This window comes from Aulonocara sp. 'chitande type north' Nkhata Bay, linkage group LG10, assembly GCF_057382095.1.
Source record: "Aulonocara sp. 'chitande type north' Nkhata Bay isolate Kocher_YH1m ecotype deep benthic linkage group LG10, A_spYH_male_GT1.1, whole genome shotgun sequence".
In the NCBI taxonomy this organism is placed as follows: Eukaryota; Metazoa; Chordata; class Actinopteri; order Cichliformes; family Cichlidae; genus Aulonocara; species Aulonocara sp. 'chitande type north' Nkhata Bay.
Window position 1 is genome coordinate 5,146,635 of NC_141353.1, and position 15,067 is coordinate 5,161,701.

The 15,067-nt window shown below is 38.9% G+C and overlaps 1 protein-coding gene across 1 annotated transcript; it reads right to left on the minus strand.

Annotated features, from left to right (window-relative positions):
- Window positions 1–3,822: 3,822 nt before the first annotated feature.
- Window positions 3,823–13,022, minus strand: LOC147320071 (endothelial cell-selective adhesion molecule-like; the record flags this gene model as incomplete). The annotated part of the gene is made up of 6 exons (XM_086307596.1): window positions 3,823–8,153; window positions 8,629–8,764; window positions 9,641–9,763; window positions 9,950–10,105; window positions 10,210–10,402; window positions 12,873–13,022. Coding segments are annotated over 6 exons (1,296 nt in total), but the record flags the coding sequence as incomplete, so codon positions are not given.
- Between the last annotated feature and the right edge of the window lie 2,045 nt (window positions 13,023–15,067).

The window sequence follows — 15,067 nt, forward strand, 5'->3', positions numbered from 1 at the left end:
CAGGCTCAGAAGACAAAACTATGTAGAAACTGTGGAGGCAAACTTCTTTTCTCATGTAGTAATCACATGTTTAATCATATCACATTAGTTATAGTAATATCACTTTCTCACTTTACTATAGTAAGAGCACTCCCATCACCAGTTTACATGCATGTGGAATGTTAACACAGTGAGGCCATTGTAATGGGAGACGTTAAATAGATAGTGGGATGATCCTAGTGTTTCACTGGGATGCTCTCTCCACATTGCAATGTGTTTATTAAACCCACTTCAAATCAAGCTCACTGGGTGTGTTGCAGGTTATTGTTAAAATTTCCATAACAAAACACATAACAGACCGGAACCACAGAAGCAATGTGTACAAGCAGGTGGCAAACACAAGTTTTTGAAGTATTTGTACAACACATGCCTCTGCAACAGCTTCAGTGTTTCCTGGAATTGATTCGGAAACAATAACAAAGCTAATATCTATCTGTTATGACAGTCAAATTTCCCCCAAATAGTCTTGGTTGAGGTCGAGTGACTGTGAAAGGTATATGATCACAACATTTTCATAATGAACTATTCAGTGACCCCTCTTCAAATATTTTGTCACAGGACAAACATAATCTCTCATAGCATCTTTGTCGTGATTTTACAACTCTTTGACCTTTGACAAGTGGACCCTAACATGGCAGCAAAGTGCAACAATGTCTCTTCGTGTGCGGGTCAAGAGTTCACGGTATGCATTTAATTTCTTGCATGTCTGTAAATGACTAGTACAATGGTATAAATAATCCTTCACATTTTCCAGTATAAAAGTGGAAAATATATATAAATATAAAATAAATATATAATATAAAATATAAATATAAAATAAATATATTACATCGTCTCATCGGGGCAACCTAAAAGACTCCTTTTATGGCTAGTCTTTGCACATCATAATAACACAGAAGAGAAGAAAGCAATTCATTCTCGATTGCTCTTAATTTCAGGGGATTTTCCAACCTGTTTTGGTTCAAAAGAGCCAAAGGAAAATCCTCATCAATGTTCGAGTGACAACTACATGCTTTTATTGCATGTGCACTGATAATGCTTACTGTCCTGTCATTGTAAGTCAGTCAAAATACATAAATAACACGTTGTGATCATACTGAAGACCACAGACGGCAGTCCAGGCATCAGGTGAGATAAAGGAGCTGGAGACATCACCTGATAAAGAAAAAAAGAGAAATGGAAAAGAGAAGTCTCCTTTATTGCACATTTTTCACCAATCACAAGCCTCTTCTCCCCCCTTCTGCCACCCTAGACTTTTGACCAATCACCGATCAGGATGAATTGCATTACTGGCTGATAAGGATACGTTGAAGAGGATGGATGGATAATAAAGCAACATGAGCATAAATGAAAGCAAAAATATTATGCAAGCATCAAGGCACAAAGGAATTTCAATTGGCTTACAAAAAAGAAGCCAGAACAGCGCAGCTAATATTACGTAACTTTAGGTGGCACAGAAGGAAATCCTGTGCTCTAAACAACGGAAACAGTTAAGGGAGAGGAGACAGAAAAAGAGGGGACACACACACACACACACACACACACACACACACACACACACACACACACACACACACACACACACACACACACACAAAGGTACACAGAGGACAATGACACAGGGGGAACCTAACCTAGACTTATTTGCACATGTGTGACTTTCTTAGTCTCAGACAATTTGCATGTTAATGATCAAGGAACTGACCTCACAGCCGATTGTTTGTCAGTGGTGCTAGTTTCAGTCATTGTGGAAATGTACTGTTTAAAAGGTTGGGGAAACCTGTAGCCAGCTGAGACTGAAGAAGTGACTTGGTTGAGTGACAAAATGTTTCTCCCACTGAAAACGCTACGTTGAGATTTACAGAGTCAATCTTTTGGGATCTTATAAGGACATTTTAAAAACTTACTCAGCATGGTTGTTTTTTGTGGGTTTTCCTTTTTGCTTGTTTAAGAGAATAGTAATTGTATTTTGTTCATTTCATGAAGAATATAATCTCTGCTAACAATGTAGCTGCGATTGACTGGTGTTCCCTGAATGCCTCACATACAGCTCCAGGACATTCAGCCAAGAGTCACTGATCCAACTTCAAGATTTAAATCCCGGATAAGCACATCTGGTGTTTAAGACTTTGCTGCTTCCCTGTTGACTACTGTAATTTGTTACTTTCAGGATTTCCTAAAAAACAAAGCAAAAATGACAGGGAACAGAAAGGGAGAGCATTTTTCTCCTACACTGGCTCCTCTGCACTGGATCCCTCTTAAATACAGGACTGAATATAAAATACTATTTTTACTTCTAGAGTCTAATTTTTTTACATGACACTGTGCACTTCATGACTTTCAAATATGAAGTTTTTTTTGTTTTTTTTAGAGTCAAACAGGAACTTGTACTTAGTCATGTTACTCCTGAGTGATCTTATGAAGTGATGATTTTCATCCATGTAACCTGACAAACATTATTGTTGTTTTGGTTAATTTTCACACACAGCTAAAGCTTTGAGCACTTTCCTAGTTTCTACTCACTCCGTTATGTGCTTCCATGTTTCATTTGAACTTCTTTGGTCCATCCACATAAATCCATCCATAAACACGAATCGATTCTGAATTTTCCTGTACCAGAAAGAGATCTGATGAAGGAGGAGCAGAGGGGAAAAGCTCTTCATTTATGTAAGGCTTTTCTCTGTTTTTGCACTTTTTTCTTTCAGTTGTAAATCAGTGTGAGTTTCTCCAGCAGGCTTGCTTCTTTCCTCCTCGTCTCCCATCCAGTACAACATGGTAGGCTGAACCTCACTGGGATTTATGTAGCACCTCTACAGCCTCATTCTAGAAAATTCATACACAATAACATTCACAGCTGTTTATTGCTGTATAAAGACTATGCAGAAGCAGAAGGTACTGGCTCATCAAACTCTCAACAGCAATAATGTAGACATATGAAGTTGGTGGGATTGTTGCAAAGCAAACAATCAGGCTGTGAAGTGTTTTAGCTTTATGGATATCAAAGGGTTGCTCAGTGAATCGACCAATAAAATCTGACACCTTGTGGACAGATGATACCATTACAGCTGATAGAATCACCGGGTTTGTTCTTTTTAGGGGTTATTTTTATGCCTCCAGTGTAACAGTGTGAGCTGTGTTGAAGTACTGCGGGTTCAGTAGAGGTCTCAGGACACCAGTCCTCGAGGCCTGGAGTTGCCCACCCCTGCTATAGAGGATGCATAGGTCTGATCTTGGAAAAACGAAATGTGTTTGGCAAAAAGATGAAGAATCTTTTTCAGTTCACACAGAAAGCTCTGATCCCAGGATGTTTTTAAGGGATTGTCATACTTTTGACATCATTGTATTTGCTGATTATTCATCAGTTTTGTATCTGTTCCCTCTGTCCTCTCCATGCTGACCTCCTACTTCCTGTCCATCTCTCCACCTCAGCTATCTACTCAATTCCTCTGCTATCCTGGTTTGTGTGTTTACGTGTGTGTGCTTGTTTTTGTGCAGCAGCGGGACTTAGTGGAGATTTTCTGCCTGTTGGTTCCACACTTCCACACGCCTGTGATGACATTGTCCTGAACCGCTACTTAAAGGAGTGGCTGGTCCTCTCTTGGTGCTGGATTGTTTAATGACAGATCCTTGTCAGCTTTTTTCTAACAAAAACGCCAAAGGAAAACCCTGTGTCCTTTCAAGCTCAGTCATCAATCCTTCCTTCCTTCTACAAGCTTGCCAAGAAGACAAAATTGGTAAAACTTGGAAAACAAGAATAAAACAAAACTCACAAACAGCTGATCTTTTTAAATTTTAATTGAAAATATAATACAAGGCATTTTCAATGAACATAAATATGGAAGATACAAGTGCACACTGCACATTATTGTCTACAGTTTAGGCCGTCTGTATAAATAAGCATATTTGTTTGGCCACCAATTTGTCCACAGCAGTTATACAATCCACACTGGTTTATAACTCAGTGTGATAGTGAGCACTTCTTTCACTTTTCTTAATGTGCTTTTTATACATGTACAATATAAAAATAAAGGCTTGCGTTGAATACATTTGAATGTCCATAATGTACACTTTTAAAGGACACAGAGTCTTAAATGCACAGCAAACAGATTTCCTCTTTTCTTTCAACTTCCCTCATGAAATCTTGACTTTAGTCTTGAGCTTATATTCTCAAGTGGTTTGCATGAGATGCTTTTACAGTATGTTTTCCTTCAACCTCATCAGCCTTCATCTCAGAATGTCATGTAAATAATTGTAAAAATATCTGTGCACATTAACCAAAAGCTTAAATAACAAACATATGCTCCAGTGTAATTACACTACAGCAGAATATGACCACACTTTCTTCTCTTTTCCAAATCGAAATCATATTCAGTAACAACAGACATTACAAATAGCGCTAATGTGTAAAAACATAATAAATAGTTTTAGTTCTTAACTAATGAAAAGAAGTTCTGGAATCATTCAGTGTATTAAAATGACCTTAGCTATTTGGATACATTCTTACAAATGTGATTTTTACAAAACAGTGCCTCCCTCACAGCAGTTTTTATTCAAAATATGTCCACACATTTTGGAAATGGAAAATAGTTTCTGAACCAAATCTAGTTTATTTGTTTCAGATTAGAAGCAAACTGAAACACATTTGTTAACTTCCAAGGTGCATAAAGAAAGTCTAAAGAGGTCGAGATTCCAGGAATATCTGTAGTGCAAGACTGATGGTCCTGCAATAATGTTGATGGAGTCTTTAGGTTTTTAGCCAAAAACTCCATCAGCTTAAATGAAACTTGATAAAATGGCTCAAATTTGCTGACCTAACAATGCATCTCGAGGCTTCTTAACAGACTTTCGTGCGCTTTACGCTTGTTAACATTTCCCCAAATATTTCTAAGTAGAATGTGAATACTTGATATACTCAAGTAAAGAAACTATAGAAATTTGTCAAATTTGTGCTACATAACTGTATATCCACAATTTTTTTCCAAGGAGTTTAAATACATAAGTACTGAAGTGTGGTGGACCATTTTGAAAGGAGACCTGCCTTATGGTTCTAATCCTGATGTGATGCATAGTGGTGCTCTGCTGCTAGCTGATATATTTGGTGGCCTCTTTTTGATCTTCAGTTCAATTCAATTTTATTTATACAGCAAATCACAGTTGCCTCAAGGCGCTTTATATTGTAAGGTGGACCCTACAATAATACGGAGAAATAATACAAAGAAAGTCATATTATTGTTAGTTGCCCAACAGTAATATGACCCGCTTTGGCAACAGTGGGAAGGAAAAACTCCCTTTTAACAGGAATAATCCTCCAGCAGAACCAGGCTCAGGGAAGGGCGGCAATCTACCGCGACTGGTTGGGTTGTGGCAGATGGCCGGTTGTATATTTTTTCAGTTTCTTGATCCACTACTGGTCAAAGAAGGTGGCTCCTACTCCCTCTTGTTAAAAGCGAGAGCTTTATCCTCACTGTGCGGGACTGTGTGATCACCGGGTGTCTTTCTCTAATGCTATAAGCTCTTTGCGCCAGTCTAGAAGAACAGGTCCAAATAATGAATGTATGTAATGAATTTATGCTGATGACGCAGATGATGACTAAGTTACAAAAGAATGCCAACACAAAGTGGTAATAAAGGCAAACACGTCCCCTGTTTCTGTTGTCCATAAAGGCTGCACTCAACAACGTGCTACCAATTACCCCCCAAAATTCACATATTTACAATTTGAATGCTGCAGGCAACTTTAAATGATTAGTTATTAGCTATTAGCAGTGATGGGAATAACGGCATTACTTTTTTCAGTAATGAGTAATCTAACTAATTACTATTCCTATCGTTACAACGCCGTTACAGTTACTAACAAGAAAATGCGCTCCGTTACTATTTTTCAACAAACAGACGATTGAAGCTGTGTTCAGCTTACTGCATCTTATATCAGTTGCATGGAAGTAGCTGTAAGTAATGTGGACGCTACAGCGTTAAGTAGCTGCGCGCGCTCCCGCGGACGGTAATCATGATCACTGTCTAACGAAAAAGAGAGAGAGAGAGAGAGTTTTGTGACGTTTAGCGTGTTTGGAGTGTGTAGTTAGTGTGTAGTGTTGTGGATAGTTTTGTGTTGTGTGTCAGAACAATGAGGCGACTGCTGTCTCCAGGTAGAAACAGGAGTGATACACCTGCTGCTGTCAGACCTGCAGGTATCAGGCTGTGATGTTCTCCTTTATAGTGGACAGAAATTGTGTTTTTGGAGTGGCACAAATAATTTGTGTTGCATCTTATTGAATGCAGAACAACTGATTGTTCTGTAAATAGTTTGAAATGGTTATTTAAAAAATCAAGGTAAAAGGTAAATGGATGCAAATAACGTTGTTGTTTGCAAAACTTGTGCATAGGATTTTAAAATTGACAATTTATATTTGCATTTAAAGTTATGAAATATAATTCATTAAACATGTTTGTTGTTGTTACAGTAAAAAATATAACTTTTTCTACTCTGATTTTATGTTTTTTGTCTGATTTTAGATCAATTGTGTTAATACAGTATGTCAAAATGAAAACATAACTGGAAATTCAGACACGTGAGGTTGTGCTGAAAAGAATGATACCAAACAAGTAAACAGTTTTTAAAGGTGAAATGTAGAGGTCAAATCAGAAGTGGTTAAAATGGCCAATTATACCCTGGACCCCAGAGGGTTAAACATTTTTATAAAGTAACGCAATAGTTACTTTTCAAGTAATTAATTACTTTTAGAATATTGTAACTCAGTTACTAACAGTTACTTTTTTGAAGAAGTAACTAGTAACTATAATTAATTACCTTTTCAAAGTAACTTCCCCAACACTGGTTATTAGTACTAGTCAAGAATATAAGCAAATTTACTGTTCTGCAGTCCTAAACAGCTCAGTATTATCAGAAGCTTTTGCTCATCTGTATTTAAAGAAGTGAGTTTAAAAGCATTTTGAAAGCAAGTTGAAAACCCAACAGAAGCAAAGCCAAGAAAAAGGATTAGGATACTTTGCAAGGGCAAACTTTATCACACAACACATTATGTTGTCTTTTGATGTCTGGTGCTGAAATAGAGTTAATAATACATAGATTAAACCCAGTGTTTATGAGCAACATTCTCCTTCTTAAACAGTAATGACCTATGAGTCCTTCAGGTAGTTTCTCTAAATAAAGACAATGGATAAAGTGTAGCATGCTGGTGCTCTTTTTTTTCTGTCCGTGAGATTAGCACACACAGCGTTCCAGCTGCGGTTAGTAAATGGCAGGAGGAAAACAGTTTGGAAGAAATTACATTTAAAAATCTAAATATGAAAAATGAAAACATTAAAATCCATAAAGTAGAAAAGATGATACTGGACAAATGTATGAAAATCATATCTATACATAGTTTCAAATGTGTACAGTGCATACAGAGTACAAAAGAACTATAAGTAAGTATTCTTAAAGGAAGTAAACAGTGTGTCTGAGAGCTTGTTGGCATCAGTAAATGACCTTTCATTTTGAATTCTTTGCTAAATATTAAAGTCCCTTTGAAAAATCAGCAATTGATCCTTTGTGAGAGTATTCCCTTAGCTCATGCTAGACTAGAGATCCGGCCTGGTTCTGTGCAGGAACCATAATGGGCACGCCTCCCATTCGGGTGATGTTGGAGGCCATGATGGTGGAGGTGGGTAGTGGTGGCGGGGAGGGAGCGGTCTGGAGCTGCAGCCGAGGCTGGTTGTACGTTTGCGGCAGCGCCTGTGCCTGAGGCAACTGGGTGTAGCGCTCGGGTCTGGGCATGGAACCGCCATTGCTGCCGGCCTCGGGGGACAATGGCTGTTCACGTGGCAGGGTGGTGTTGTTGTTGTAGCTGTAATGGGTGGGAGTGGAGGCCCCTTGGTGGCGGGACGGTCTATAGCCGGCATTGCTGCCTGTGGCGGTGATGATGGATGCAGTGTCTGAGGGGGGGCGCTGTGGATACTGCTGCAGGTGGTGGTGGTGGTTGTTGTGGTGATGGGAGGACTCTTTGTGGTGTGGGCTGGAGGCGATGGAGGACAGGGTGCCATTCTTGGAGATGATGTCAGAACCCATGCCGCTCTTAGCCCATGACACACGCTTGGGAGCCTGAGCGTCCTCCCTGTAGACATCGAGGTGCAGGATTACTTATTTGTGGCGTGTAGATTACTTTTAGAAATGCATAATTAGTTCACAGTAACACTGAAATGGAGTACTTCATTAAATCTTGAAACTATGGTAATTTGTTTCTGCTATCACAGGATATGAAAATTAAATCTGAAAAACAGGCTTCTTAAACAGGTGTGATAGAATCACTTTAGTTTGAGAAATGTGCAAGATCAAAATGTGCATTCCTGTGCAATTGGTACATGTCAAAAGTAAAACCTGGGTCATCTGCAAAGGACTAAAATGAATTTGATTCAAAGCAGCAGCAACAAGAACTTCATCTACCAACGCTGCCACTTATGACTTGCCTGAACTGACACTGTTTAGCACTGTGGCAAAAGGGTCCTGGTTCAGATCTGCTGGCCAGCTGAGATGCTGTTACGAATTTTAAATGATAAAATTCTGCTTGCATTTAAGCCACACTGACTCACTTGATTTCATTGGCCAAGTCATCCTCGTTGTTTCTTCTCCTTATCACGAAGACAAAAGCGAGGCACACAAAAAGGAGGAAGATGAAGCCAGCCACTGAGCCAACTGTGGCACCAACAATCACCCCCACTTTATTGGCTGGAATTAAAGAACATACAATTACTATCTCAAAGAATTTAAAAACACTTTTATTACCTCATTTCGTGTAGAATCAATAGTACTTGTACAGCACTGGCTAGAAAAGCAGATTAATGTTTTATATTCGAGTCATGTAAAGATGTCCTTTCTGTTTGACATAGAGATGGACTAATCAGGTGACCAGTTGTGCTGTGGCCTAGCAAATCAGTTTTAAGCTACAATTCAGTTTCATTTATATAGGGACAAATCACAACAGCTGTTGCCTCAAGGCGCTTTATATTGTAATGTAAAGACACTACAATAATGCTGCGATGTTGATCACTAATTTACCGCTGTCCATTGTTTTCAGGCTTCTGCAACATTATATATTCCCAGGACGCTAGGTTGTGTTGGGCATGGTTGACTGTCCAGACTCATGTTAAAGTAAGACAAATTCAGCCAACTTTGACAAAAGTATAATTTTCTTAGCTGCTGAATAGAAAAGTCAGCTAAGCTAATGGTTACAATGTAAAATGTCACAGCCCTATGCTAGCAACGTTAAACATGTCTGGCAAACAGGGTTTGTTTTTTACTTTGAATCTGTGTAAGTCATGAGTGATAGGGGTTTATAATGATACTTTTGCTAAATTATTGTATATTTGTAATATTTTAATATATATGTAAGAAAGTTCGCTGCATATTCATTTAGTTTTCTTATGACGTGTCAGCAGTCATAAGAAATTAGTAGGATATGATCGTGTCCAACAGAAATAATTAATTACATCGATGCTCGCTGTTCATGCTTGATAATAGTGTATCTGAATGTGTGGTCCATAACTATTTTTCATCACTTATTTTTATTAATAAACCATAACCAGGGTTACACTTGCTGCGTACAGTTGGTAATGTGCAGGTCGATTGCGCAGCTCTTTTCTGCCACCGTGTTGCTGGCTGTGCACACGTATTTCCCCGACATGTTGCTGCTCAGGTTGTTCAGCTTCAGAGTGCCAGTCTTCTCATCTAACACAGCAGTTTACATGGAAAAGACAGTCAAACACACATGAAGACACATTATTTCACATGTATAACAGTTCTCAAAGATGTGCTAAGTGACAATCCCAAAAGACGGTGTGCAGGCTGCTTTTTCTATCAATAATTCACATTTATAGCAAACAATGACTCTTTGTTTTTTCGCTGTGCACTCACTGAGCATGGGTGAGAAGAAGACCTCAGAGGTGGGGCTGGTTTTCTTCCACTTGTACAAAGGAATAGGTTTCCCAGAGCTGGACATGCAGATCAGAGTAACATTTCCTTTTACCTCTGGCTTCCCTGTCATAGAGCACTTCGGAACAGAAGGAGGGACTGAGGGGAGAGGATTATGTAATGTTTTATTACAAGACTTTCTGTTTTACTGTTTCACAGTGAATCTGAGAAGTACAGCTGTGCAACGGGTGAATTTCCCTTACCTTTCACATCCAGGGTAACCGTTTCAGTAATACCATCATTAACAATCTGAAAGATGTAGCTTCCTGAATCGGACTCCCGGGTGTTGTTGATGTAGAACGACACATCTGATGATGGCATCTGATGTAGGAAACCGACACGGCCCTTAAACTGTCCGTCAAACACCTTCACCTCGTTGTCGGTGTAGGAGATGATCTGGACAGAAGGACAGAAAGCAAGCGTCACATGAAACAAAAAGAAGATTAAAAAAAGGGGGTTTTTTGGGGTCTTTTAGTACATAAAAGAAAGCACACGAAGAAGTAGTTGTGCATAACAGATATCACTGACCTGTGTCACTGACATCCAGGTCAGGGATGTAATGGACTTTGTATTTATCCAAAACATTTCCAGAGATTTATTTGCTAAATGTCCAAGTGCAAGACTTTAAAGAAAAGAAAGTTTCACTAACACTGGTAAAATCAGCAGTGCTTACAGAGGAAAGTTCAGGACATCTTCAACAACTCACCTTAGTATCACTGACATTGGACAGAAGTTAGCTTCACTGACTCATCAACCTTTACTGGACTCTACACAAAGTTTTACAGCCTCCTCCAAAGCAACTACACATGACGCATATCGGCAGGTGAGGTAAACAGTGCACGGCGGACTCACAGCCCACACTTTAAAAAGGTACGTTCTCAGTTTAAACATTGGACATGTTTTCTATGTTCAGTTGTGAATAAAATTAAATCTAACCTTCACATTTCCACCTATAAGGCCAAATTAAACAGTAATATTAATGTTCTTGAACCTGATCTATAAATTCTCAGCTCTCATTCTCTGCAATTTAATTAACACAAATTATGCAGGTCTGTATTGTTAGATAAATACTACATTCTAACGAATATGGCTCTTGTACAATAAAAAACAAAACACAACAAAAGAAGCCTGATATAAAACCTAGTTCCAGCATATGTATCTCTGCAGTGGAAGGGGCTGAAATACAGTATAAATAGAACGGTTCAAGGCAGATGCATCATTTACAGTAAAAAGTAAAGATGTTCTTAGATTAAAATCTGTTTTCTTTGAGTAATCTAGTCACCTGATGGTCTGGACCTTGATCACTTGCTGTAACTGATGGAACCTTGAATTCTGCTTTATACCAGAGAATCCTGAAGGAAAATCTCCTGCCATCAGCTTGTATTCTGAAATTCTGGTGCATAATTTGAGTTATGCACCAGGAAAGTGATCCAGAACATAGCAGCAAAAGAAAACAACTTAAATCTGATTGAGATGCTTTGGCAAGACCTTAAACAGACCGTTTATTCTCAAAAGCCCTCCAATGTGAAAGAATTAAAGCATTCTGCAAAGAAGAGTGGGCCAAAATCACTCCACAGTGATCTAAACGCATCATCGCCTGTTACCTTAAAGGTAAGAACGGTGAGGAGCAAAAACTGTCTGTTTAAGAGAGAAGATGAACTGAGGGGCTGCACCAAGAACTCATGCATTGGTATTTATGATTACTTTCAACTACAAATGATGCCAAGCAACTCTAATAGCATTCAAAAACAAAACCAAGAGCTGGAAAAGGCACAATAGGTTCTTGTCAATTATTTTCTCCATATTACTATTATTATATTATGCATAGGAAACATATATTAGCAGTTTGGAAAAAATATCACTTTGTCAAATTTTAGTTACTTACATAATTAGTACCATACCACCCCATTAGAGCACTTTGCTCTCAGACTGTAGGCTTACTTGTTGTTCCTAGTTCATTTAAAAGTAGAATGGGAGGAAGAGCCTTCAGTTTTCAGGCCCCGCTTCTGTGGAACCAGATTTGGATTGGGGAGACAGACACTATCTCTACTTTTAAAATTAGGATTCAGAGTTTCCTTCTTGCTAAAGTAGTACAGTTAGGGCGTGATCAGGTGACCCTGAGTTATGCTGAGGCTGCTGGAGGATTCCCATGATGCACTGAGTATTTCTTCTTCAGTCACCTTTCTCGCTCACTATGTGTTTATATACATATTATTTCTAGTTATTAACCTCTGTCTCACTTCCACAGCATGTCTTATCCTGTCTTCCTTCTCTCACCCCAACTGGTCGCAGCAGATGGCCCCGCCCCTCCCTGAGCCTGGTCCTGCCGCAGGTTTCTTCCTGTTAAAACTGAGTTTTTACTTCCCACTGTTGCCAAAGTGCTTGCTCATAGGGGGTCATATGATTGTTGGGTTTTTCTCTCTATTATTGTACGATCTACCTTACACTATAAAGTGACTTGAGGTGACTGTTGTTGTGATTTGGTGCTGTATAAATAAAATACAATAGAATTGAACAATTTGTCAGAGGGGAATTGCTCACTTTATCTTGTCTAAACACATACGACTCTGAATAGATTGCAGTTAAGTTTTGTTCTTTTATCAGTGAAAATGTTTTTACATTTAATGAATGTTTCTTCCTGTAAAGAGTAAAGTAAGGTGAGACACTAAGGGAAATAATAATAATAAAAAAAAACCCTGTATCCTTTCCCTTCCTGAGTTCTCTTTCTTCCCCTAAATCTATTTGATTGTGATCCTCCTTTTGGATCATCTATCTGCACAGCACAGTAGTATTAGAAACCTTTAAGTCTTTTCTTGTCTTGGCTTGATATACAGTATATTAGACTTAAGTGTAATTGTTTCCTTACCATCTTCATCTGGCTGGTGTTAGGCATCAAAAAGTTCCAGGCGATACTCTTGGAATTTGGGTTGCTGCCAGTGTACCGGGCCTGCAGCTCCACATACTGACCCTCGATCACTTCTCCATTTTTCAGGGGTATTAAAAAGTTGGCCCATATGCCTGGATGAAGGAAGAAAGGGAAAAAACACACTGTAAAAATCACAGTTTTTTATTACTTTTGTCACGGACCCGGTGCCAGGGACTCGGGGTTCGTGAACAGTGTGGACCTTTATTGTTATTAGTGTATTGGATGTATGTTTGCTGCACTGTGCTCTTGTGTTCCATGCTGGTGTGTGTGTGTGTGTGTGAGGCTGGAGGATGAAGGACAGCCACCTGCAGGCCTGATGGGTGTGGCCCTGCCAGCTGCTGGTCACGCCTAGCTTACCACACACCTGCTTCTGATCAGGATCGTCGGGGGAGCTACTTAACAGAGCGATGGAGCTTCTTCCGGCGCAGGATCGTTGAGTTAGACTCCATGTCAGTGTTTCTAGTGTTGTTAAAGTGTATGCCTGCCGGAGTTGGTGCCATAACGGCTGTGTCTGTGTTTTTCCCCAGGAGGACAGCGGAACACAGGACTGCAAGACACACGGGGTGTGTGAAGGCACAGGGGCAGAGAGCACGGGATACCAGCACTTGGGAGAAGACACGTCACGGGAGTCGAGGGAGCACTTTTGGAGATTTAATGTGTGGTGTACAATTACCTCACTGTAAATAAACCCACTGTTTATTCCATTAAGTCTGCGTTTTGGGTCCTTTCTCCTACATCCCCCACGGTCTGCCCTCCAGACCGTGACAACTTTTATACACCACTGTACATGTAATCAATAATTGTAATCTCTATATTAATTTCTATTGTTAATCTCTGTCTCTCAGACAGTGTGTCTTTTGTCTGCCCCCCTCACAGCCAACCAGACGTGGTAGAAGAAGAAGCCGTCGCTCCCAGAGCAGAGGCTTCTTCCTATTAAAAGAGGTTTTTTTTTTCTTCCCACTGTCACCAAGTGCTTGCTCCAGTTGCTAGAATGTTCTATGTAATACCGCAGGGTTTATCCTACAGTATAAACTGCCTTAATGTTGTGATTCAATTGAATTGAATTCTGACTCTGAATCATTACCTGTACAGTTGAAGGTGCAGCAGGAAACCTGTTTGGATTGTTCTTTGTTTCTCATGCCTGTTTCATGTTTGATGTCATATTTTTTATAATAAAAAGGTTATAAGCAGAATGATATTATAAGATTAATGAGGATCTGCTTAGCTTCTTTTTAATAATTGCCATTGATACTCCGTGTACAGGAGCGGAAACAATACTATTACGGGTGCAGTGCAGTGAATTACAAAGCTTTTTTTCTTTACTTTTTGCTTTTTGCTAATTATCCAGTGCTCTTCTGACTTATTTCTAATTTCTTTTTACGTGTATCTAAATATTTGATATGGACTCTGTTTATTTTGTACTTTTATTTACTGTGTCATCAGAGTGACAGGTATCTGTGCATTCATCCCTATCCAACTACATGGAGATATATCAGTGGATATCATCCCCCGATGAAAGAAGCTCATTTCAACAGAGTTGTGCATATTAGCATATTTATGACTTCCTTTGTGTCATGTAGGTGAATGTTACATCGCTAATTGCAAATTCTAATAAACATTCTACCCCAGTTGTGTGTTCATTTGCTTCTGTTTTGCATTTAGTATGATCACTCCTGATAAATTACACAAGTTTTTTTTTCTTTTTTCATTTGAATCTATTCTTTGGAAACTTTGACTTTTACAAGTTATCAAAAAAGACAGACAAAAATGTTTATTTCCTCAGGACTACTGTGTGAGTGCAATTTTGACTGGGGATACACATGTAGTTTCTAATATTCCAGTCCAATAATATATATCCTAATATTCCAATATGTCTGGATGTGTTTCAACAGCTGCCAAATGGCCAAGATGCTTTTAGAAGCTCTTATGTTTCTGTAATGTGTCTAAAATTTGGCAAAGACTTTTTTTTGAGAAGGATCTTTATCGGATGCTGATAATACCTACATTTAGAAAAAAACAGGAATTCAGTGCACAATGTTCCTGCTCACTGCAAATTTATTGTGACTAAAGAGATTATTTAAAAATGATTATTATTTGTTTCAAAACAAAAAAAATTCTCACTTTCCATGAAAACA